The 25,578-nt window shown below is 36.2% G+C and overlaps 1 protein-coding gene and 1 non-coding gene across 11 annotated transcripts in view; both read right to left on the minus strand.

The window, feature by feature from the left end:
• LOC140141522 (complement receptor type 2-like) overlaps positions 1 to 25,578 on the minus strand; it is an 84,923-nt gene that overhangs the window by 25,030 nt on the left and 34,315 nt on the right. For 3 of the 10 annotated variants that reach the window (XM_072163415.1, XM_072163412.1, XM_072163407.1), the window contains exons 9-18: positions 25,154 to 25,339; positions 21,194 to 21,364; positions 19,387 to 19,575; positions 16,839 to 17,015; positions 15,929 to 16,114; positions 12,093 to 12,272; positions 10,474 to 10,653; positions 6,380 to 6,559; positions 4,358 to 4,537; positions 364 to 543 (exon numbers count right to left, since the gene is read on the minus strand). In XM_072163415.1, coding sequence (XP_072019516.1) covers positions 364 to 543; positions 4,358 to 4,537; positions 6,380 to 6,559; positions 10,474 to 10,653; positions 12,093 to 12,272; positions 15,929 to 16,114; positions 16,839 to 17,015; positions 19,387 to 19,575; positions 21,194 to 21,364; positions 25,154 to 25,339 — 1,809 coding nt within the window. The remainder of the gene's footprint in view (positions 1 to 363; positions 544 to 4,357; positions 4,538 to 6,379; positions 6,560 to 10,473; positions 10,654 to 12,092; positions 12,273 to 15,928; positions 16,115 to 16,838; positions 17,016 to 19,386; positions 19,576 to 21,193; positions 21,365 to 25,153; positions 25,340 to 25,578) is intronic. The other 7 variants (XM_072163408.1, XM_072163409.1, XM_072163410.1 and 4 more) reach the window with 7 other exon arrangements.
• Positions 24,300 to 24,373, minus strand: Trnat-agu (transfer RNA threonine (anticodon AGU)). The gene has a single exon. It is a non-coding gene; the product is annotated as a tRNA-Thr (tRNA).

Consider the following 25,578-nt stretch of genomic DNA (forward strand, 5'->3'; position numbering starts at 1 on the left):
CCTATCACTGTACTTAAAATGATTCATATAATCATTTTAAAATCATTTTAGTGAGGTGACTAGGTAGATTTTTTGTACATAGCCACAGTTGGCACAATTTCCCAATTTGCGAGGGCGTGCTTACATTATAGACATTACGTTGGAAATGTTATGTACTTATTTTGGTATTACTGGAAAAAGGAGACTCATCCATAGCTATACATTGGTAACAAATATAACAATATATCACGATTTTGATTCATATACTTGCTGCAAGCGATTTCTTTCTGATTTTTTTTCAATTTGTTATAATTATTATCATTAACAGGAAATAATCCATATTACCTCATTCATTTATCGCTGGCAATAGTAGTATAAACCTACCTACACACATTGGTACAGCGTTAGACCATGTGTTGATATCCACGCATGTGATGGACGCACCACCACGTAAATGATATCCAGTTGCACAGGAGAATATAACCTGCTGCTGATAAGCGTACGAAGATAGAGTAGGCGAGCTAAAACCATTATCTGGTTGAGCAGGAGGCATACAGGAAATTGCTGCGAAGGAAAGAAGAATTCATTCGAAGATGCTCATTCGAAAGCGAAAATTTGGATTTTAACCCCATGGGCACTACTGCCTTTCTTACAGATGCCCTGGTTGGTTGATTATATGATATAATCATCTGAATACCCAATCAAAAATAGCTTTTAGATCTTTTAACAATTTGAACCTTAATCTCCTTCAATCCCATACTCTCTGATTGGCTCAATATACGATATATTACTCTTTGCAACCAATCAAAATAATCCTTAGAGGCAGATAAGCTAGCCGGTAGTGCCCATGGGGTAAAGAATATAAGCAGTAAAACAAACTCCAAGGTACGCCTGTAAAGTTAATACAAAGTAATACATCGCACAATTTAAAGCTTAAAAGGCAACATTATTAGCAAATGCTCTCTTTCACCGGCAAAGTCACAATTTAGATTTGAAGGCTTCAAACATTGAAAGCGTTAAGATGCACAATGTTTATTAAAATAAAAACAAGGCAAAACAAAAAATGTATTTTACCTTTCTGAGTGCACACCAGTAAATACAAGTCTCCTACACCCTGGGAGCAAAAAATCAGTGTTTCAAACGAGGAAACGTGCAATACGACTAAATTAAATACATTAGAAAAGGCTTAAAACCCAACTATTAGGCCCTGATTCATATTTAATCCTCATTTAGGCCTGGGAAAAAGATTATCTGTGAAAAATGAGCAGGATCTGACTTTTTATTACAATTTGGCTAAACTTTCAAAATGTGTTACATTTCAGAAACACCAAGCTATTCGTGAGGTGGTGTATGCTGTATGGGCTATAGGGTGATCTAGTCGGCATTTTTCTGGAAAAAAATGCTGGACTCCGTATATAATTTCTACAATAGATGACTTCATCTGACCTTCGACTAGCAGAAAGGGTAAGTTTTGAAGAACTGAGTCGCTCTGGAGTCAAGAAAATGACGTTTTCCTGGACCCTGTTTGTACAGAAAGTCAATGGGAGCTATTTACTGGTGTGCACCCTTTCTGTCGAGTATACAAGTATGCTACAATGCCTCCAGCGTGAAATATTAATCAACAACAAATAGGAGAGAAGTGTATACTTATAGATGCTAACAAACAAGTACTTTATAAAATTCCAAACAAAACATACAAATGACCTTAGTCATACTAAGGTAGGTGGCGTTACCTACGGACGTAAGATACATGAACAAAAAACTCGTTAGTAACAAGCCTAATACTTATAGGTTAATAAATGCGTATCACTTGCTGAGAGCAAAATTGTACAAAATAATGCAAGCGTCCTGAGATGTTGATGCGTCTAATGCACGAGCCCCGCAATTTCTCGAGCAACAAGTGTTACGCATTTATTAACCTATTTCATACACAAGCGAGAAAAAAAGTTGTGAGTTTTGCTATTTTTATAACAAAATAATTGTCACTAAAAATGTTGGAAAATACGAGCAAATATAAATGCATCAACCCGCAAGAAAAATGAATCAATCCTACGCGATGCAAAAGCGTATTTTTCTAACGGCTTTTCTGATTGGCTATGTGGTTCTAAGAGTGTATGAATGCTGAGTAATGGGCTATTCTAGTTGAAATCCACATAACCCCTGTGGAAGACATGACGTTAATCTCCCTCACATGGAGTGTGAATTTCAAATGGAGTCACCCATTCTGGAAACCCCATTTGAAATGCACACTCACTCTATGGACGATTAAGGCCCGAATTAATCATCCTTTGGGGTGTATGGATAAAAAAAAACGCTGTAAAAATATTTCGCTTGATGGATGCTAAATGCAGCAACCCATGTCCTTGGCGCAAGTATTTTGACAGCAAACATATAACATACACACATGAATTTGGTATACTCGTAAAAGTCTTATTCGTTAACAAGATGGGATCATTTGTGAATCTAGATTGACAAAATATCAAATGAAAGTAGACGTTTCAGGGCTTGTGAAATGACGTCGAATTGTCTGCATTGACAATATTTATTAAGGCATATGTTGAGCTCAGTACTTGGAAACAAGTACCATAATTCTTTCTGTGGAGTTTTCAAAACACCTATGCAAAAATATTCTAGGAAAAAATATCAAAAAAGTCAATGATCTGAAATGCAACATCACATATACAAGCTTATTTACATAATTATTTCCTATGACCTTACACAAGTGATCATTCTCAAATGTAAAACTATACAGTTTTGTCATTGATATGCACCATCAATTTTGTACCTGTGATTAATATTTCTAGGCACAAATTCATAGCAAACATGACTGACTCCTCCCATTTCTGCGCAACTTTTAAGAAAATTCCTCGATCCCTTAAACAACATGATGTAAACAAAAGATATCATTCATATGTCTTGTTTAGAGACGAAGGAGCATAAAACGGCTGGGACCGAGACTACATCATCCATAGACAGCGTTGTATTTGGATTAGGTACCAAATATGATCAGTGGTGTGTGGGGGTGTGTAGCCTACATGTTAGTAAGTGTTAGATGATTGAGTCAGTGATGGTTACAAATCATAAAGTAAGCGGGAACGTAAGACAAAACGAACAAATGATTATTGTTTAAACGGTTGGTTTGTATGGAGGCACACTTGGGTCCTGATGGGACCAGGCTGTAACAAAATGCTCAAGCCAGGCTAAGAAGCTATCAGCATACTGGCCTATGTGGAAAGAAAACAGATTTGAAGATAATGATCAAAGAAAAGAATGCCTCTCCCAAAAATCAAGTGAACAATTTTGATGTCAGCCTCTAGGTCAAGATGAAGGAAACCTCTTTTATGATCGGTGCATTATACAAGCCACAGTATTGTCTATTTGACTCCCACTAGAGAAATGGAACGAGGTTGGAATCAGGTTTATGAACGACAAGTTGATACATCAACGTGGTATCGGCGTAAATCGACGTGATCATCATCAACCTGATTTTAACCATACGTTGAAATGAGGTCGACGATCAACGAGTTGATACATCATCGTTGAATCAACGTTGACCTGTCACCTGTGCCCACTGGGCCGTTACATACTCAGGTAAATATTGCAGATATTATGAACAGAACTAGCTTACATTTTTCAATAGCAAATGCATATATACAACGTGCTAAAGCAGAAATAACCACAGTATCCTTATAAAGCAAAGGAAACACCCGAATTATATACTAGCTTCTGCATGGCTATCTCACGTTTACAGGGCTGTCAACTCTCACGCATTGGCCGTGAGTCTCACGCATTGGGGCACTTTCTCACGGTCTCACGCCAAGGTAGTATAATCTCACGCCTAGGTAGTAAATCTCACGCAAAATGAGTAAAATCTCACGCATCGTCATGAATAATTTGTTACTCCTACCCCCCCCGCTTTTCACTGTCTCGAGCGCCGTGGCTCAAATAATCATGGTACAAAATGAACATTGGAGTCGGCAAATCCCGGTACGCCTCTGTCTCACGCCAAGCAATTCCAAAAAGTTGACAGCCCTGCTTTATCCTGGACGTTTAGCAGAAGATAAGAGCATGAGAATTCAGTTTGAACCGATGCCGTTTTTCAACACCAATGTATAGAAAGTAGAGTTAAACCATTGCGCATGCGCAGCGATAGAACTTATATGAAAGCTTTGCGCATGTGCAAGAACAGAATTCATACGGAATGCGTAGAGAGCACGGCATACATGTTATGTTACAGCAGAGTACCTCTCACAATAATTACCGAAATTTAATATTTCGCCCACCGATTTGAAATTATCTTGCTTTGCGTAGAATTTATAAAAGCATTGAATGTAATATATGCCGTCATTATGAAGCCGCCTGTATATAAGATCAATACCTTCACATGTTGATATGACACTGGACCAAGTATTTGGACCAACGCACGATACAGATGGTTCTCCGGTAAGGTAAAACCCCGGGTAACATTGGATATTGACCTGTTGGTTGTACTCGTAGGATGATAACAGCGGGGAAACGCCGCCATTTTGTGGTTGTGATGGCGCTGAACATATTATTTCTGTAAATGATATTATAAACGTTTTAGTCAGAACTTATGTTCCGATAAGAACACATCGTGTACATGGACACTGTTAACTAAGCTAGTATTGACAAATATTTATCACACGCAAAGAAGAGCCATGGAGTAGGCAGAGAGTTTGGTATAACATAATAAAAATACATGGTAAATCTAAAGTCACATTGAAGGTACTGGTTTGTACTGCACATTCGATAACTGCACCGCATGTATTATGTACCGGAGGGGGGGGGGGACACCCATTATGCGTCATGTGCCTGTCAATACACCCCCTTTCCTGCAAACCTGTCCACCAATGACAACCTTTTCCATCAGCTTATACCCAATGGGTGCAATACACCATATCATCGATTTTTTGTGCGCGCATGTTGAACAAATCTAACATTTTTGTACCAATTTTAGCTTCAATATTGTAAATTCGTTACAAGTTTTGCCCAGAAAGTAAATTTTCACGGTCAAATGACACCCAAATTTTAGCCTTCCCACACATAATGACCCATATTTTCTGAATGATCCCTTTTTCGACAAAAATCCCCACCGATAGACCTCTAGTGTCGTACTCCGTTTGGCACAGGCACTTCACTTTCATATTGGAGTGCCCCCGGGATTTATATGTACCACCACAAAATCTCGTCCGAACTTAGATAAATTTTGATTTTAAGGAATAAAAAATGTTGGTGTGCCAGTTTTTTTTAATGATGCTTTTTTAGTAAAAATGCTGTAAAATTGACAAGATTTTCATATATAGTTTTTGATGCAACACTTCGAAAATATCGTAAACATTAAACAAAATGATGTTTTGAATGCACCAGGGAGTTTTAACTATGACCCAGCAAACACAAAAACGTTTTAAAAACGTTTTAAATAAGTTATATTTTGGCTTTTGGTTTAGGTAAAAACGTTTTAATAACATTAAAATGTCGGGTTATATAAAGGTCATGATAACGTTTTAAAACGTTTTGTATGAAAACACACTACAACAATATTTTTAAATGTTTTCAAAAATGTTATTGTAAACTTTTTTACAAACATTTTTGCCAAATATTGTGTCAATACTTAAATAACATTATGTTAAAATGTTTGAACCCAGCAAACACGGAAATGTTCTTAAAATGTTTTCTTCAAAACCTTTTAATAACATTTAAATGTCGAGTTATATAAAGGTCATGAAAACGTTTTTAAAACGTTATTGAAAATATTTTGGGCAAACATTTTTCGCAAAATATTTTTTCAACCCCCAAATAATATTCTGTTTAGAATGTTTTGTATCAAGTTTTCAAGAATGTTTTTGGAATGTTATTAAAACGTTTTTATACCCTTTATATAACCCGAAATTTAAACGTTTTCTGTAAAACATTTTTGTTTGCTGAGCAGTAGATTATTAGAAAATGTTGTTTAAGGTTATGAAAACGTTTTATACTCTTAATATACCCTTTATATAACCCGACATTTAAACGTTTTCTGACAACCTTTTATAACCTTTTGCGAATGATGTCGAAAACGTTTTGTGTTTGCTGGGGAGGCAATTGCGAATTCGTTTGTACCTTTTATCAAATTTAAGAATAGGAGTCGGAGATATGTACGAAGAACTATTATAAGAAAGGCACATTGCAGCAAAAGTTTTAACACCTAATTCTGAAGTATTCAAATTAAAATTTGAATACTTCAGAATTAGGTGTAAGGTAGCCCTATTCATTATTTATGATTCATCCAATTTTGTAAATCTCCCCGGTAAATACGCTCTATATACGTCAATTTATATCTCGTAAAACAATATTTCCCACCGAATTATGAAATTACAAGGTATCTAAGATATTATTTTACCTTCACACGCAGGAGAGGCATTGGACCAAGTATTTACATTCACACACGTCGCACTTTCCTCTCCGACAAGCTGAAACCCTTGGCTGCATTGGAATGTTACTTGTTGCCCATAAGCGTAAATGGTTAAGGATGGGAATAGGAAGCCATTACTGGGATGTGCGGGAATCAAGCATGTTACCTCTGCAGGGAATGAAAGGTAGGGGTTTAGTTAAACCCTTCACCAGTATAGGGTTATTTGGTAATAATTCAATATGTTAATAATATATATTAGATGGTAATACGTACATAAATGGGCATAATTATGAATGGCCAAGTGGACCACAAAACGTGTAACCTTACACGTGTAAGATGGCATCTTATACGTCTTAGAATCTAGCGGGATGCTTAAATTGACGAATCATATATAAAGAAACCATATTTAAACCCCAAACAACCTACAAACAACCTATCATCTTACGCGTATTCATCTTCGACCAATTAAATCTCACCATAGCATTTCTTATACGCGTAAGAATTGCCTATTAGGGATGGACGGTGCACACCATCATCATCCCTATATGTTCGTGTTAAAAATTGCCGTGGTAGTACGATAAATCCTCACGTTTTTCAACAACTACGCATGGTGACTTTGTTTGAGATAGGCCGTGCGACTCAGGCTATGCATACAATTTGAGATTTTGAGAGCCGGCCACACTGTTTCTATTCTATGTTTTACGATTTTCGCATGATCAGTATATGGCTGGCCGTAACCGCCACAACGTGGAGCTGCTACGCGTAGCTTGCTTTTCGCTTCGCGGAGCTAAATTGACCAATCATGTTAGATCTTTTCATTACGCGGAGCCAGTTGATGCATCATCGTTCCAGAGAGAGAAAACTCTTGCCAAAATTAATGTTTACTATGTGGATTTTAAATGAATCGAATGTAAATAAACCACCAACAAATTCTTAATGACTAAATTCGATTCACGTAATGAGTAAGTCGTACTTGATTGGTCAGTTTTACCTCCGAGTAATGAAAAACTCTAACATGATTGGTCAATTTGGCTCCACGGAACAAAAAGTCAGCTACGCGTAGCAGCTCCACGTTGTGGCGGTTGCGGCCTACCATATCAGTATCCCATATGATATTTCTATTGTAAGAAAATTTTATTTGTTGTCACGTAAATCACAGGTTTCGTTTAAATGTACTAACTGGAAATTAAATGTACTAATTAGTGAGGACCGGTATTTTGCTGTGGATATGTTTAACTGCAATTTTGATGTAACACATTTGAAATCCTGGGTAAAAATTTTGATAATATTTAACTCTTTGAGAAAATTATTTTATAAAGGAATGCTGGTAAAACCAGGTGCAATACAATGTACATTATTGACACACTATCACGCTCTTTATCTTCGTCAATAATAGAATAATCGATTTCAATCGAATTGAATGCATGAGTTTGTAGTTGACTACTGAGCGACCTAAGCGATCGATTGCTAGCCAATCAGATAGAACTCCTTTTCTTGCGTTCAGTGAAATACCACTCGCCTGTCGCTCACTACCACTCGCCCGTCGCTCACCAACGGAGTATTAAATTTATATTTATCGTATAGGACGTCGACGGTGTGCGGTGTTCCAATTTGACTGATACATACGAGTCCTGGGTGTTACAAATCTCAAAACGTCTTTACATATTATTGGTCGAAGTTTGTTATGCGTGAGATGATTGGTTGTTTGTGATTTCTTACTCTGTGATTCGTTAAGTTACTAATCCCGCTTCATTCTTACACGTATAAGATGCAATCTTACGCGTATTAGATTTAACCTTACACGTGTAAGATGCAATCTTACACGTGTAACCTTACACGTTTGTCTTACACGTTTTTTGGACCACTTGGCCATTCATACATAGTATAGGACGCACTGTTTGATTTAAGTGGGCGGTGGCTTGAAGTTGGCGTTGGACAGATTATTTTTGCACTAGGTATTGGCCTGGACCAAATCACGTATTACAGTATACACAGTTCGGCGAGGAAAGTAATGTTTTAGTCATAGGAATTTTTGTTATTTCTTTTTAGTCATAGTGGGGAAAGATTGTTTTAGCTCATGTAGTGGGGGATGTTTTTTTTTTTCAAAAACTTCCAGCCTGTACCTGGAAGTCAAAAGGTGCGTCCCTAATAGTTTTATCTCTGTACTTCAGTCACATAACAAAATTGATTTACGAAAATATTGTGTACAGGCTTATCAACATTAATAACACAAATAATAATAGTCATTATTGAACTGAAAATATGAGAAGTGTGCAGAAAAGGGAAAGAAATAGACGTGTATCACAGGGAAGAAGAAGTTACAGAGCTATCGTTCCTTTTATACAGAGAGCTGAGTCTTTTAGCAAAGATCACATTTCAAGGTAAAGACACATCTAAAAAGAAAAGCATTAAAATTACTCCTATTACTGCAACATGTGGTTCTACAATGAGACGTTTGATAAGGCTGTACTCAGTGCTCGAAATAAGCAGGCTGCACTCTGACCTATTGGGAAATAGTTTTTTTGTGCGTAAAAAATATAGTTTTACTGAATAAAAAAACAAAACAAAACATGATTACTTCATAAATTAATTACTTTTGAATGATAACATTATTACATTAATAAATTAATGAATAATAATTAAAGCAATATCCGGTCATAGTTCAAAGTGTCAAAACTGCCCAAACTGTCCCACAATGCTTTTTGTAATGCCGGTCGATGTCGCTTATTCTAGCACAAAACCGATGGTAATTCTAGCATAATAAGTCCGTTACTTGCGATGTGTTTGAAGTTGGACTAACGGCGGGTTAGAAGTCTAATAAAATTTGCGAAATCAATTGATGTGCACATAAAATAGGCAAGCGACATTTTGTCGAAAGGTTTGGATTCTTTTTAATTTATGAACACATACAAACCCAGCAAACGCAAAAAATGTTTTAAGAGGTTATAGATGTAATAAATGCGTTTTAGTTTTTTTAATAACATTTAAATGTCGGGTTATATGAAGGTCATGAAAAAAACCCCAACAACAACAACAATACAACAACATTGATGTGAAAGTGTTATTAGAAATTTGTTTTGCAAAATATTTTGTCAACATTTAAATAATTTAAACGTTTTCTGTAAAACACTTGTGTTTGCTGGGAAATGATAACTAACCCGTTAATACCTTTACAAATTGGAGAAGAATTTGACCAGCTGCCACTGGCCAAACAAGTGATTATTGCATCTCCGAAAAGCTGATAGCCATTATTGCATAGAAAATGCACCTGTTTCCCAATCTGGTACTCAATGTGGATAGGAGTGAATGAACCATTTCCCGTCAATAAAGGAGAAAGGCATGTTAATGCTTGTGTAGATGAAGGAATGAAAGCAAGCATGGAAAATTGTTAATAGTGTGCAAGTTATTATACATGGAAATGGTTCTTAAAAATATAACAAATGCTGTTAATATTGATTAAAAATGCAGTTGAAGTAAATTACCGTAAAAACTCGATAGTTAGCATATGTGCGTACTATCGAGTGCTTTTGAAAACATGAAATTGTACCAAATGGGGTTGAGACACACATTTGCTGGTTTAATTATTTACTTGCTTAATTGTTTAAATGATTTCCCCAAAACCATTTACACTTTTGATGCGAACTATCGAGTTTTTACGGCATTGAATACGATTACCGAAACTGATTCACTTTGCAAATGCATTTTCCTACCGATATATTGTGAAATATACCATTGTAATATAGACATGAAATTTTCACTATTATTTCATTTTAGTTTAGTTTATTTTAAAATAAATCGAGTTAAACAATTAAAATAACTAGAAGATTAATATGTGTTGTAATAACATCTTTCAAATCAAAGAAACGTGAACTTTCTGGCACCTGAGACTAAACGATTTTTAAAAATGCATAATGTCATTCTGAAATTTTTTTAGTTGAATATATAGAACACAATTGGCTCATAAAAATGATCAACAGCATTTAAACTAAAAAGCAGTTTCATAGACGGACTATTTTGGTCTATCTACAGCGTCTACTTTCTTTTCAAATATTTAGTGACACTAACTAAGAACGATGAGATACCTTGACAAATTGGAGTTGGACTAGACCAAAGACCATTATTAAGACATATTGATGACCGTTCTCCACGGAGTACAAAACTATTATGACAGTGATATTCAACCATTTGGCCGATAGAATATGATGCTAATGCTGGTGATACATCTCCATTGAATGGTCGGTCTGGGGTAAGACATGCGATTTCTGTAGAACAGTCATCAGTAAAGGGAAATATATGTTAAAAGTTTGATCAGCTCGTAATCGGCGGGGCTTATAACATCGCGGATTAATATCTATATATTATATTTCGAGAATTGTCTTGTGTCATCTTGCCAAAAGCATCGCAAATTATTCTTTTAAGTCCGATTCGTTGTCTATTTTCTTTAACAAGCACAATAGAGATCAGACAGGTCAACTATGAAACTTTTAATGCGGGTCTACTTTTCGGTGTAGTGATAAAAGCCTTACAATTCCCGCCGATTACGAGCTGATCAAACTGAAGTTTGATTAAGGTTCAATTAACTAGTATGCCTTTTATTGTAATGTTACAAGTGTTGGTTAATAGTAGAAAATCAATATGACGTTGAGTGTTATAACTACTATTATCATTCGATATCAGATATATATAATTTGAATGAAAAATTAATAAAATATACACAAAGGAGTAATTAATGTTTAAAGATTGAGCATGTGTTAGAATGGAGGTTGATATAATACAAAAATTATCATCAAGCTACTAAACCTTTGTAATTGATACTACGACACCACCAAGTACAGTCAATAGAATTACAATTTATACAAAAACTGAAACTAAAAGAAACACCTAATGTTTAGTATCACATGCGGCCACAAAGACACCTGGATACTGTTATTCTACATCCCTTTCGTGGCTCCTAGAGAGGGATCAGATTATACAGGGACAGGTATATCTAACGAATTGCCACTATTTTATGTCCATGACTTTGGAGGGCGCTATCTGTAAGAAGGGCAATGTCTTAACAGTTAAAGCAATTCCTGTAATATTTGTATTTAAAATGTGCGCGACAATTATTCCAGTGGACAAATATTGCTTGACACACAGTGAAGATATTTTGGACAATTTGTTTGGGAGTTTGTTTGGCCATGCATTAAGATTAAGCAAGCGATTAATCTGTTAAGATGGTGCTGTGAAAGGTGCTGTGAACGGATATTAATAATGAGTTATAAATGGTAATTATTTAAAGACCCATTCAGTGATCCCAGCGCAAGTGTAAAAAAATTAAAATTGTTTATAAATTGCATAAAAGTGAAGGATAAGTCATTCAAATTGTCATTTGGTATTTTTGGAATGACAAATTTGGCAAAAAACGAAGAAAACAGCAGCACTGACGAAGTTGAATCCCCATTCAAATACATGTAGCTAATTTAGATACTGTCAGTATCTAAATTACAGATTCGTGTAAAATGTCTTATTTTGTCTTAAATGCACGGCTTTCGGCTGAACCACTGCAGGCTATGTTAGCACATCTATGACAATGACAAAGGTACCAAAATTGGAATTTTGATGATTTTTACGATCGTCCAGATGAGCAAATCACTGAATGGGCCTTTAAGTGTTTTTTTTATATTAATAAACAGTTAATAGCTATGATTATAATATATACCATGGCATGTAGGTGATGAGTTAGACCAGGATCCATCTAACATACAGAGTGCTGTTTCGTGTCCAAATATTGCATACCCTTCATGACAAGAAAATGATACTTCATGTCCTACCCCATAATAGGATTGGTCAGGTATTAGTTTGACATTGTCTGGTCGCAAGGGTGGATCACATGTTAGTTCTGTTGAGGTATATGATCAGTTAGTAGAGAAAATGATAGAGGTGTATATTAAACCCATGCAGTAATAAGCAATGTCCAAAGTGCTAATATTAAAGCCTTAATGTACGATTTCCGTCAAATTTTGATTTTGTTATTCTTTATTCAAAATGTTGAAATAATATTAGCAATAACTGACGGGAAGGGTTGCTGTCCATTAATAGGTTGAAATAACTAGGTAAAGTGAAAGAAACCGCACTGGTTATTTTGGCCATTTAACACGCAGTTCTATGGGAGGACATATTATCATTTTTAAATTATGATAATATGTCGAACTTTGCTCTGTTGACCTACAAAGACATCAAATTTGGCTGATTCCATTTAGGTGCAAGTTGGGACATGTGTAAACATTACAAATATGCAAAAAAAATCAGGTTTGAAAAAAAGTTACCAATTTCATATTATAAGATCGTACATTAAGGCTTTAAGCATTATAGTCCAGTTAGGGGGTATTGGTCATTCACTAAAGATTCACATAAGAAGGGTCTTTTTTATCACGTATCGTGAATATGGTATCTAAAACAAGGACATTTAAGAAAACGTTGGACTTTTTGTTTCTGAATTTGGTTTTTTTGCAAGTTTTTATAGAGGATTTTATAGGGTCAAGAAAATAGATGGTGTATTAGCTTCTAAAAGGGGTAATAATGTCAATACTTGCTAATGGTAGGAAATTGCACTTGTCAAACTTGTTAAGTAGTGCATTTTCAGACCTTGCAAATACTTGCTTTTTTAGACTTAACTTTCTATCAATGACCAGTGGCCCCCTTATTGAATTACAGAGTACATCATGTTATGTCTCCATTCACAAAGGACATTATTGAGCATGAACAGACTGAACATTATTTTGCATCATTGCGTTATGACACGTGAAATACTTTGAACTACGTGAATATTGATGTAATGCTATAAAAATAGACGAAAAGATATAAACACATCACAAACAGTACTTACCACATTTTTTAGAAGACCACAACACAAATGTGTGAATAAAATGTTCAAGTTGATAAAGCAAACTGATATATATAAATTGACATCTTGCATGTGTGAATAGCCCAGGCAATTCAAACCAGTGCAATACTGTCACAGTTCTGCACAGTTCTGCACAGAACCACATGTGTCAGAGCTTATATTGGGATGTTGCTGTTAATTATATCCAACTAATAGCTAACAAGGGATAATGTTTGTTTGCGATCTGTTTATAACAGCCGGGTACAACTGGTCAAGATAACAAAAATACAAATACTTGTAATGTTTGTAGTTCATAGGTTCGCAAAAAAAAGATTCTTACAGATGAATTCCAACGGTCACTAAATTACAGGCCATTCCAAACTCTCAGCCAGATTGGCCATTAAAAGATCCCTTCATATCAAATTATATTGGAAGACATTGGATTTGAATATCCTTTACACAGAACAAATTAGGCATATGATTTTTCCTTTCTGAGACAAAGTCACAATTTGAATTGGAAAATGCCAAGAAAAGGGTTATATTAAATATGCTTCAAAACACAATGCACAGTATATTCATAGTACCAACAAGGATTCCAATCATGGTTTTAGTTCATAGTTAGTACCAACAAGTATTCCAATCATGATTTTAGTTTATAGTACCAACAAGGATTCCAATCATGGTTTTAGTTCATAGTACCAACAAGGATTCCAATCATGGTTTTAGTTCATAGTACCAACAAGGATTCCAATCATGGTTTTAGTTCATAGTACCAACAAGGATTCCAATCATGGTTTTAGTTCATCGTACCAACAAGGATTCCAATCATGATTTTAGTTCACAGTACCAACAAGGATTCCAATCATGATTTTAGTTCATCGTACCAACAAGGATTCCAATCATGATTTTAGTTCATCGTACCAACAAGGATTCCAATCATGATTTTAGTTCATAGTACCAACAAGGATTCCAATCATGGTTTTAGTTCATCGTACCAACAAGGATTCCAATCATGATTTTAGTTCATAGTACCAACAAGGATTCCAATCATGATTTTAGTTCATCGTACCAACAAGGATTCCAATCATGGTTTTAGTTCATCGTACCAACAAGGATTCCAATCATGATTTTAGTTCATCGTACCAACAAGGATTCCAATCATGGTTTTAGTTCATAGTACCAACAAGGATTCCAATCATGATTTTAGTTCATCGTACCAACAAGGATTCCAATCATGATTTTAGTTCATCGTACCAACAAGGATTCCAATCATGGTTTTAGTTCACAGTACCAACAAGGATTCCAATCATGGTTTTAGTTCACAGTACCAACAAGGATTCCAATCATGATTTTAGTTCATAGTACCAACAAGGATTCCAATCATGATTTTAGTTCATAGTACCAACAAGGATTCCAATCATGGTTTTAGTTCATAGTACCAACAAGGATTCCAATCATGATTTTAGTTCATCGTACCAACAAGGATTCCAATCATGGTTTTAGTTCATAGTACCAACAAGGATTCCAATCATGATTTTAGTTCACAGTTAGTACCAACAAGGATTCCAATCATGGTTTTAGTTCATAGTACCAACAAGGATTCCAATCATGATTTTAGTTCATAGTACCAACAAGGATTCCAATCATGGTTTTGAACGACAATTAGATCCTATCTGTATTAGGTATGGCTTAGTTTTTGGTAAGCGCTTAGATGAACACAAAACTGAGGCAGAGAAATGTCGCTACCAATATCCGCACTAGACAGTCCGGTCCGACTGCCTAATCAGGAAATACTGCCGAGTCAGGCAGCATGTTGCCTGCGCAGGCAACACAGGCTTTGGTAACCCTTCCAAATTTTACTTTGATACACATAAGCTACATGTAAGTTGACAATTTTTCAAAAAAAAAAAAAAAAATTCCACCGGGAGGAAAATAATTTAAATAGCAAAACAATTTCTAACGGTTTAAAAAAAATTTGATTTAAATATGCAAATTACCTTTATTTTAACTAAAATTGATGCAAAACTACTGATTGTCTTACCATTGATAATGTTATATATTTTAACTCCTTCTTGACTCTAAACCAAGAAATAACGGTATATTAAAAGATGCTCTATTTGAAATAGAGCATTGTATTGTGGGATACCATGTTGCCTGCGCAGGCAACTTGCTGCCTGACTCAGCAGTATTTCCTGATCAGGCAGTCGGACCGGACTGCTAAGAGCGAACGGGAAAGTATCGCAATCAAGCATCCATAAATCTGCGATTAACTGATCATGTTGTGGACAATAATCATATCAGCAATTGGGAGGAAGCAAAGATTCTAGGTAAACAGAGTGATTAATACACAAGATGTATAAAGGAGGCAATCAACATCACAAAGCAAGGCACCACAGTGAACCGAGACGAGGGCCAATATAATCTGTGTCATATCTTTGACGACCTTTGGAGGAAAAAAAATCGTCTGGCAACACCGTTACTAAGCAGCGATCAATAACATCAACAGTAGCATTGAGAAAGATAACTGATAGTTTCGAAATGTCTGCACGAAAGTGTGTTTATGACAAATAATACAGTTAGTGCTCCCTCTTTCCATGGGATGTGTGAAGAGGTGATTAAAAACTTCGTAGCTCAGTTCCACAGCTTAAAGTTATTCCACCACCATATTTTACCTGAACAAGATGGCGTCTGAGAGGACCATGATCCGCCTTGGGTACACACGGCATATGATTGTTGTCCGGAAGGAATCTGGTAACCTTCATTGCACTGGAAATTTACTTGTTGTCCGCTGGAATAGGACGTCTGTTCGGGTTGTAGAGATCCTTCTATGGGGGCTGGTGGCGCGACACAACTCACAGCTAGGCATGAATAATAAGAACACGGTTTATTTGTGAGAAAAACCACGCAGGCGCGTAATCAACTGGTCTGGTCGATTTGCGGGAGAGAAAATTTGGAGGTAAAACACGATATAAATAAGGACTGATTAAATATCAATCATGTCAATCGTCACTCTTTTCCCTATTAAGTATGTGAACGTTTTAACGAATTACCAAATGTTCTCATAAAACGTGACACAAATTATGAACATGGTTTCATAGTTTCTGCTTGTTTCTGTAGACAAGGGACAGTCTTCAGTGAACGGCTCTTTGCAGAGCCACCAAAACCTTTATATTAACAGATAGGCGAGATCTGCTTGTTCTCTGTTGACAAGGGGCAGTCGTCAGTGAACGGCTCTTTTCAGAGTCATCAGTAGGTAAGGGGCGGTCTACATGTCTCATTCTTAGGTACTTTGTCCTGAAGAAGTCAGAGCTACTCCTGACGAAAGCTTGACAGTTATAAACTTGTCCGACGGCGAACCCGCTAAAAACCCACTAATTGTTATGAATTCCCGTCGTAAAAGCCTATCCCACAATTGTTTACTAAAAATATCCATTTAAACACTTTTGATAACTAACAGGTACAAGCATACCTTTTTCTAAATCAAAAGAAACTTGATGTCATTGCTATTTTTCAAATCGTATCTTTATCTTACCGTATCTTATGAAAACGATTCATAAATTCCATAATAAACCGGAAGCTTACTTTGACATGTTGGGGTGACCTCTGACCATGATCCGTCAGCAAGACAAACAGCTGATGGCGAACCAAAGAGCTGGTATCCATTGTTACATTGGAATGTTATTGTTTGGTCTATGTCGTATGTAATTTGCACTGGAAGAACTTGCCCATTCTCAGGCAAGGGCGGTGGCGGACATGTGACTGTTGATAATGATTAAAAGAATGCATGTGATCAGAAATCGGCAGCAAACCAGGTAAGCAGACATAGTATATTGTTTTAAGATATTTAAAAATATGTAGCTCATGCCCTTTGACAATCAACAAGTCTTTCAATGCCACAAAATATGCTTGAATATGGTTCTGGGGTCATGACAAGACTCAATTATAACCTCTGTCCTAGTTATTTTATGTATTATCTGAAACTGCAATGGAAAATGCATGCATGATTTAAGGGTATAAGATGTATTGTTGGTCGAAGCAGCAGAAAAAAAAATAGTTCACAGCATCTTGCGAATGGTAGTGAGCTTTAATAAAAATTGCACTGCTCCTATTCATAGCGAGCGTATAGAAGAATTCAAATATCACAGATATACTTTTGTAGGTCCTGTGGTTCTTGAGTTATGTATGTTATGTAAAGAGGGCTGAAACAACAATACTTTTGTCAAACGTACTCATTAACAACAATAAATTAAGCAAGTTTTAAAAGTATATGATTTGTAGAATGAACTTTTGCAAAACACCAAAGTGTTATTTTTTAACAATATAATGATTCAGATATGACCAACAATACCTCGTATACCCTTAAAGTTTATAGTCCTCAAATGATAGTAATTAATTATGTGATGTGATCAAGCAAAATCCGTCGGAACTCGGAAATATCGATTTTGAGAAGTAGCCAAACAAAGCAAATATTCCCTTTTGTTTTCTGTTGTTTTAGAAACTCTTTTTAAAATCGCTCATATCTTTGAAACTGGTTGTTCAATTTCAATGGGGGTTTCTCCAAAATTTTCCGACTGATTTTGCTTGATCGCATCACAAATGTGTTTATATCCGGACAAGATGAATGCACAGTAGGGGATACAGTAACGTTCACAGGCTTGACTGGACGCAACGTTCCCGGAACCACCGCTAAGTGGCAGCACACGACGAAAGCTTTGATGGAACACCTCAATTACTTTCATATGGAAAATACAATACAATACAATAAACAGAATTTATATAGCGCCTTAGCATAAGTATGAACAAAGCGCTTTACAATGATCTTAAAAGTACAACTTACACTACATCTTAGGCTACAGTAAAATGTACAACTTAATAAAAAAAAAAAAAAAAAAAAAATAAAAAATAAAAAACCAGGTAATGCTCTGAGATGCCCGAGATATCTATGATGTAGCCACAATTTTGACATCGTAGCGCATGGAATGCCTTAGAATGGTTTCAAAAGGGTTGGAAACGCTGATAAATAAATATACGAAACAGCATAGATCTGGACCAAAAAGTGCATTTAATCGACAGATCTTATAGACTCGTGACGTCTGCGTGACGTCACGGGTCTATACATGTACAGGTAGGCGGGTATAGCCCCCTTCATCTGGCCAGACGCCACCAACGTAGCTCAACGTCATCTATCTCTAGTTCCGAAAAACTCTGGTTATGAGATAGTTGGAGCAGATCAGACAACGTGTAGGGAAGACCTGATGTTGTCTTTTACGTATACTTATTGCGGGAGGAGCTTACCTATGCCGTTCTTGCAATTTGTATTAGTAATTGTTTTAGTGAATCAAAAATCATTTGAAAAAGATTAAAAAAAGTTCCCGAACGACGTGCTATAAGTGGCTTACATGTCATCTCACTCCTATTGCTTTTAAATGCCATCCGCTCCCCCTTAGCACATTTCATTTTTAACGACCAGGAATTGAAAGATTCGAGCCAGGTATACCAACTTGATATGGGGAACAAAGACAAAGACAAGATAAAAACTAATGCAGTATGTAAACCAGAATGGTGTACACTGCTCCTGCACTAGAAAAAATCCAAAACCACAGAGATGGTAGACGAAGTTAACAAAAATACAACCAACGTTTCGAGCAGATAAACTGCTCTTCTTCAGGGACAGACAACAACTAAATGTAGTGAAACATCTTTCATAGAGGTAAGACATGCTTATTTTGCTCTGAGCTTATCTTGTTTGCTACTGAGTTCTATTTGAACTTGCCTAACAAAGGTGCAGAAGGATGTCATTAAATTTTCAGTCCAAGATAGGATGGGCATAAAAACATTTCAGGCCCCGATCAAAATTTAACCCCGGTCACGACATATTCATAACTCCCCCTCCTCCCGAAGAACATGGCAGCCCCTAGACTCGAGCAGCTTTTGATTTAAATCAGAGCAAAGCAGTATGCCTGAACTAAGGGCAACAACTATTGTTGAGTCCTCGAATTATCGAACGGTTACAATACTTACGAGTTACTACGAGTTATGAATACTAGTACTGTTTCGTAGCGGCTTTAAATTGAAAAAAAAAACCCAGTTCTTTCAGACCTATATACCACGTATGAGTGGCTACACTTACCGATTCTGGAACACAATGGGAAGTTTGTACTGGACCATTCCCCTTCATTTGTACACATGATTGTGCCTAAACCTACAAGACGATATCCAGTATTGCAGCTAAACGTTAGTTGTTGTCCCGCAAGGTAGGGTCCAATAGGGGGATTGATGAAGCCATTTAGCGGTGGTGTGAGCCCACGACACGATCGAGCTGAAGGTACAAAAAATACATTGTTTTCAAAAATATTGTTCGTTTATACTAAGGGCGTTATGATTTTTGACCAGTGGACCCAGTGGCGTAGCGTGGGCCACCCCTATGAAGCTACGCCACTGAGTGGACCTACAGTTCTCGACAGAGTCTGTAGATATTGTAGTGCAAATGAGAAATAACAAAAATCAACGCGCTTGCCCTTTTATTGTGTGACGACACCAGAATAAGGTACGACTCCGAGAGGAGGGGGATGTATTTTAATGGCAAACATATTTGTACATCAACAAGATCATATGGTTTTTACAAACCAACGCAAATTATTTTGAAATGAGGAAGAATAAAATTGCTTGTTTTCTTGGACAAAAATGACTGCTTTCACAAGATGAAAGTGTTGATGAGAGTAGTCAAAAATTCACCATTGAATGATAGAATGGGATGTATCAAAATTTGTTACCACCACAATGTTTGACGTGATAATAAGCCAAATCGGCATTGAAAGTTTGCAATGCATTGTGGGACAGTTTTTGCAGTTTGGGGACACTTTGTCCTTTGACCTATTGGGAAAATTTAGAAACATTGGATTTTGTACGTACAAAATATCTAAAATGTTTTACAATAATTGAAACAGATGTAAAAATATTATTATTTAAGTATTTTCAATGATAACATTATGATAATAATAGGTAAATTAATAATAATTATAATATTTCCCCGATATGTCAGAGGTCAAAGTGTCCTAAAACTGCTCTCAAAAACCGGAAGTTAAAATGGCGATTGGGCTTATTGCATAGCATGGATATTAATACGAAGTGACCACAGAATACGCTTAGGAATGCGCTAGTAGCATCTAAAGACATAACTCTTTAAACATTCTGGGATCGTATATGAAATCACCTGCGCTGACTGTGACGCAAGTTACATTGGTGAATCCACCAGGAAGCTTGAGAAAAGGCTTAGCGAAGACCAGTCTACTATGGGCAGCTCCAAATCACAGATCAGGGACATGTTGTAAGATTTAAAGGTCACCAGATTGATTGGGAAACGTCCAGGTGCTCGAACAGGAACAAAAAGCCCGGACAACAATTTCCCGGAGAGTCCTTGAAGCTATCCACATAAGGACTCAAACCCGAGACTGAATCGTGACCAAGGACTAGAAATATATCATATTTGGGATAACCTGCTGATGCCCGGAGCGGGGAAGGGGGAGGGTGCACTACATCGTGACATATTATGACGTCATCAGTGAGGAATATCCCGATTGTAGACAAGATAACATCACATCATCACCATCTGCTGTTCGACGCTAGTCGGACTAGTGAAAACGTTCCATGTGAGCGAAAAATAGTGTAGTGTAGAAGTTAAATTCTTTATTCATGAAATAATGCTTTTAAAATTCACGATTTGCATCAATAAGCATCAAACACCCGCATAATGCATTATTTAGGTGCAATACAAAATCTTCTTTGATATTTGATAAAATGTTAAAATACTTTGCAAACAGCGGCAGGTGTCTACCTTCGCTGGGATTTTTTAAAACTGCATTTGATTATTTATTTCGCAAATGATTTATTCACTAAAATAAGTACAAATTGCACGAGCAGCATAGGTAAGCCCTTACCGCAATAAGGAGACGGTACAGACCACGTCAGGTCTTCCCTACACGTTGCCTGATCTGCTCCAACTATCTCATAGCCAACCATACACGTGAACGTTACCGTAGCCCCTACTGTGTATACAGCCTGTCCGGATACAAACCCATTGGGAGGCTGGACCGGTTGAGGACATGTAACTGGGAAATAACAAAAAACATAAATTACGATAAGTGCAACACAATTATCTAGCTATACTTTGATCAGCTCGTAATCGGCGGGCCTTATAACATCGCGGATTGATACCAATATATTTTATTTGGAGAAGTGTCTTGTGACATCTCGCCAGAGGTATTACAAATTAATAATTGAAGTCCTATACTTCGTCTACTTTCTTTAACACGCAAAATATAGTCCAGGCAGATCAACTATGTCATTCTTAATGTGAGTCTACTTTTCGGCGTAGTGGTAAAAGCCTAATAATTCCCGCCGATTACGAGCTGATCAAAGTATACAAGTGTAAATATAGTCTCTGGCTATTTACCTTGGTCTGGGGTGGACATCTTATAATTGTATTTAGAAGAGCAGAAACGACAACACTTGTATTACATTCCAGATGTTTAATCTACGTCACTTGCAAAATTTTGGGGAAAATGAATCGGCCGTTTTTATTTTAGGACCGTTTTCTATAACTGGTATTTACATGTAGTTCTATGGGAGAGTGCCGTTGAGGGCGCTATAACCTCTATTAGTAACAAAAATACAATTAAAAAAAATGACCGATGATATTTTCCGAAATATGCAGAGTATGTAGTATGAACATGCATAAATATTATCAAGTAGTTGCCCTACCTGCTCTTCTCTGAAAAAATCTGAAAAATCCTATACCTCAATGATAATGAAACCTATGTGTTCACTGGCTGGAATGGCGAGTGGAATGGAACGACACATCTTTCACCGAGTGTATTTCAACAATTACACAAATTTATCACTCATACATAAATGGTACATTACTTTAAAGAATACTATTTAAGGTAGGGAAATACCAGCATGTTTTGCCGTGACACACATAAACATTTTGTGTCCACCCCATAACTAAATCGGCGAATCTAGGACCCAGCAAACACAAAAACATTTTAAAAACGTTTTAAATAAGTTATATTTTGGCTTTTGGTTTAGGTAAAGACGTTTTAATAACATTAAAATGTCGGGTTATATAAAGGTCATGATAACGTTTTAAAATGTTTTGTATGAAAACACACTACAACAATATTTTTAAATGTTTTCAAAAAATGTTATTGTAAACTATTCTTGCAAACATTTTTGCCAAATATTGTGTCAATACTTAAATAACATTATGTTAAAATATTTGTATCCAGCAAACACAGAAATGTTCTTAAAATATTTTTTTCAAAACCTTTTAATAACATTTAAATGTCGGGTTATGTAAAGGTCATGAAAACGTTTTTAAAACGTTATTGAAAATATTTTGAGCAAACATTTTTCGCAAAATATTTTTTCAACCCCAAAATAACATTTTGTTTAGAATGTTTTGTATCAAGTTTTCAAGAATGTTTTTGGAATGTTATTAAAACGTTTTTATACCCTTTATATAACCCGACATTTAAACGTTTTCTGTAAAACATTTTTGTTTGCTGAGTAGTAGATTATCAAGAAATGTTTTTAAGGTTATGAAAACGTTTAATACTCTTAATATACCCGTTATATAACCCGACATTTAAACATTTTCTGACAACCTTTTATAACCTTTTGCGAATGATGTCGAAAACGTTTTGTGTTTGCTGGGGAGTAACCGCGCGATCTGGCGCACGCGTACTACGGCGCAGGACTGTGATGGTAAATACGATCACTAGGAGAGACTGATCGATCGTAAAAATGATAAATAAATGCCAATAAACTAAAAAACCAACAACTGTCTAGAGTTGATGTATGAGTGATATGATGTCTTATAAAGTCTGCACAAAAAGTAACTCAGATGTTATAAATACGCCTATAGATTCAGAACTAATAATTGTTTTCACAATATTTCAACATACAAAGAAGGATGATTTATTTACGCGCATTTTGATACCCCATTTGTCCAATTTTGTTCAATATTGACAATACAGCAGTGTTTTGAAAGAAAAATATCCCAATTTTAATTTAAAAGTTGCAGTTATTTGTATTGATTTGAAGTGAGCGCGAAGATAATGGCGGGCTTTACGTGTTTACAGTGCTGGCATTATAACCATTGATCGCTGTAAACTGCAACTTTTAAATTCGGGTATTTTTCTGTAAAAGCACTTACTGTGTTGTTAATATTGAACGACATTTGACGAATGGGGTATCAAAATGCGTGTAAATAAATCTCGCTATGTTGAAATATTGTGAAAACAATTATTAGTTCTGAATCTATAGGTGTATTTATAACAGCTGAGTTACTTTTTGTGCAGACTTTAGAACACCTCACGGCACGTCTGTTAGAAGATAAGTCACACTATGGCTATTCATTAAAAACCTTTGGCTTCCTCATCCTCATACTATGACTCTCAGCGTGTATATGATTCTATGAAATACACCGGTTGGTCAATGTATCAATTTAGCACAGGTTTTAGCACAGGTTTTATTTAGGCCAGAGCAAATATTTCTCGTAACCAGGATTTTAAACATTAAAAATATAATTGTTTTAATTTGGTGGGCAATAAGAAGACATATATTTACAGCTTATTAAGCACATTTTTGTTTTAAAAACTATTCCTGAGATAGATGGGGAGCCGACAATCATGGAGATAGTTTGATCTAATGGCAGGCAGGTAGATAGCACTTTTTTTGCGTGGGCAACAACAATGGAGCTGCCCACCTATATGAAAAGAATTTCACTGACCTCCCTGTCTAATGGGGCTTGAAATTAAATTATAATTCAGCCTAAGCTGCAGTTTAAACTTTAATGCAGAGGTTTAACCATAGATCTACGAGGGGGAGGTGATTTTATTCTATTATTTAATTTGACAAATCCTGGTGAAGCTGAACATTAAAAAATATAATTGTTCAGTTCTCCTGGGTTGGTAGGATGAACAAATTTTAATATTTCGCCAGAACAGCTAGCGCACATAAACATTGAAAAAAAAAACCCAGTGCATCTAGCCGGATTCGAACCGGCGACCTTCGTAATACTAGCACGACGCTCTAGCCAACTAAGCCACAGAGGCACGCAGGAGAAGAGCGGAAGATATAAATCTATAGGTATTAGGTTCGAATGGTGTTCGTCGCATTCCTAGCAGAAGGCATCAGAACTGCATATTTATTTTAAAAAAAATACACAAAGTCACACAGGTATGAAAGTTATTATACCTATTTCTCCTGGTAAAGCTGTATTTCAATTTCTGTTTGACTTTCTACCTATTATTAGACCTATCAAAGATACTATTCACGTGTTGAATGCTTATTGTGGATGTCTGGATGACATGAAGTGTCAGTTAATTTTATTAATGGTATCTTGATAATCTTGATCGATCAAGAACAAAACCACACAATAAGGTACATATTTTCATAATTTATAGTCTACGTAAATTGAATGTGTGGGAAGCACGGTGGCCAAATGGTTAGGGCGCGAGCTTCATAATCGAAAGGTTACGGGTTTGAGCCTTACGACTGCCAGTGTCTTGCGTCCTTGAGCAAGATAGCTTAAATGCAATTGCTTTACTCTACCCATGTGTAAAATGGGGGGCTGCTGGGGGGTAATAACAACCTAAGTCGCTGAGAGTACCTGCGCATCAGTTGCGGACTTGGTGAATTCTGTTATATCCTAATGGCAGCGGAATTATAATTGTTGAAGTGTGCTGATAATTAGGTCATGCTGTGGGAACCTACTCGGTAGATAAGTACATAGAATATACAACCTCTGGTTGTTGTTCCCACTTCTTTTACATATTTAAACTGAAACTAAATTACAGCTAGTCGCAGTTTCAATTAACTTCCAATTATCTTACCTATTTCAGAGCAAGTAGGAAAGCTAGACGACCATTGTCCTGTCGGTGTGCATGAAATTGTTCCTAAGCCTACCAATTGGTAGCCACTATCACATGTAAATGTAACTTGGTCGCCCACAAAGTAAAGTGCTTGAGAAGGATTGATTGCGCCATTTGCGGGAGGCGATAAGATTGGACATGTAAGAACTGAAAGACAACGGAATGAAACAATTTTGATATCTGATTTTAAAGCATGCTTCATTTCGTCCAGTTCTTTGTAATATAATGAAACATGTCATTATATATAATATATCTGGTACCGGCTTCGCTATCTATAACTAAATTCCTACTTCTATAGTTGATTGTATTGTATACTCAGAAAATGAGGTAAGCCTGATGATATTTCCTACAAATATATAGATGAGGTGACATATGGTACGCCCTCT

The sequence above is a fragment of the Amphiura filiformis genome, chromosome 19, assembly GCF_039555335.1.
Source record: "Amphiura filiformis chromosome 19, Afil_fr2py, whole genome shotgun sequence".
Taxonomy (NCBI): domain Eukaryota; kingdom Metazoa; phylum Echinodermata; class Ophiuroidea; order Amphilepidida; family Amphiuridae; genus Amphiura; species Amphiura filiformis.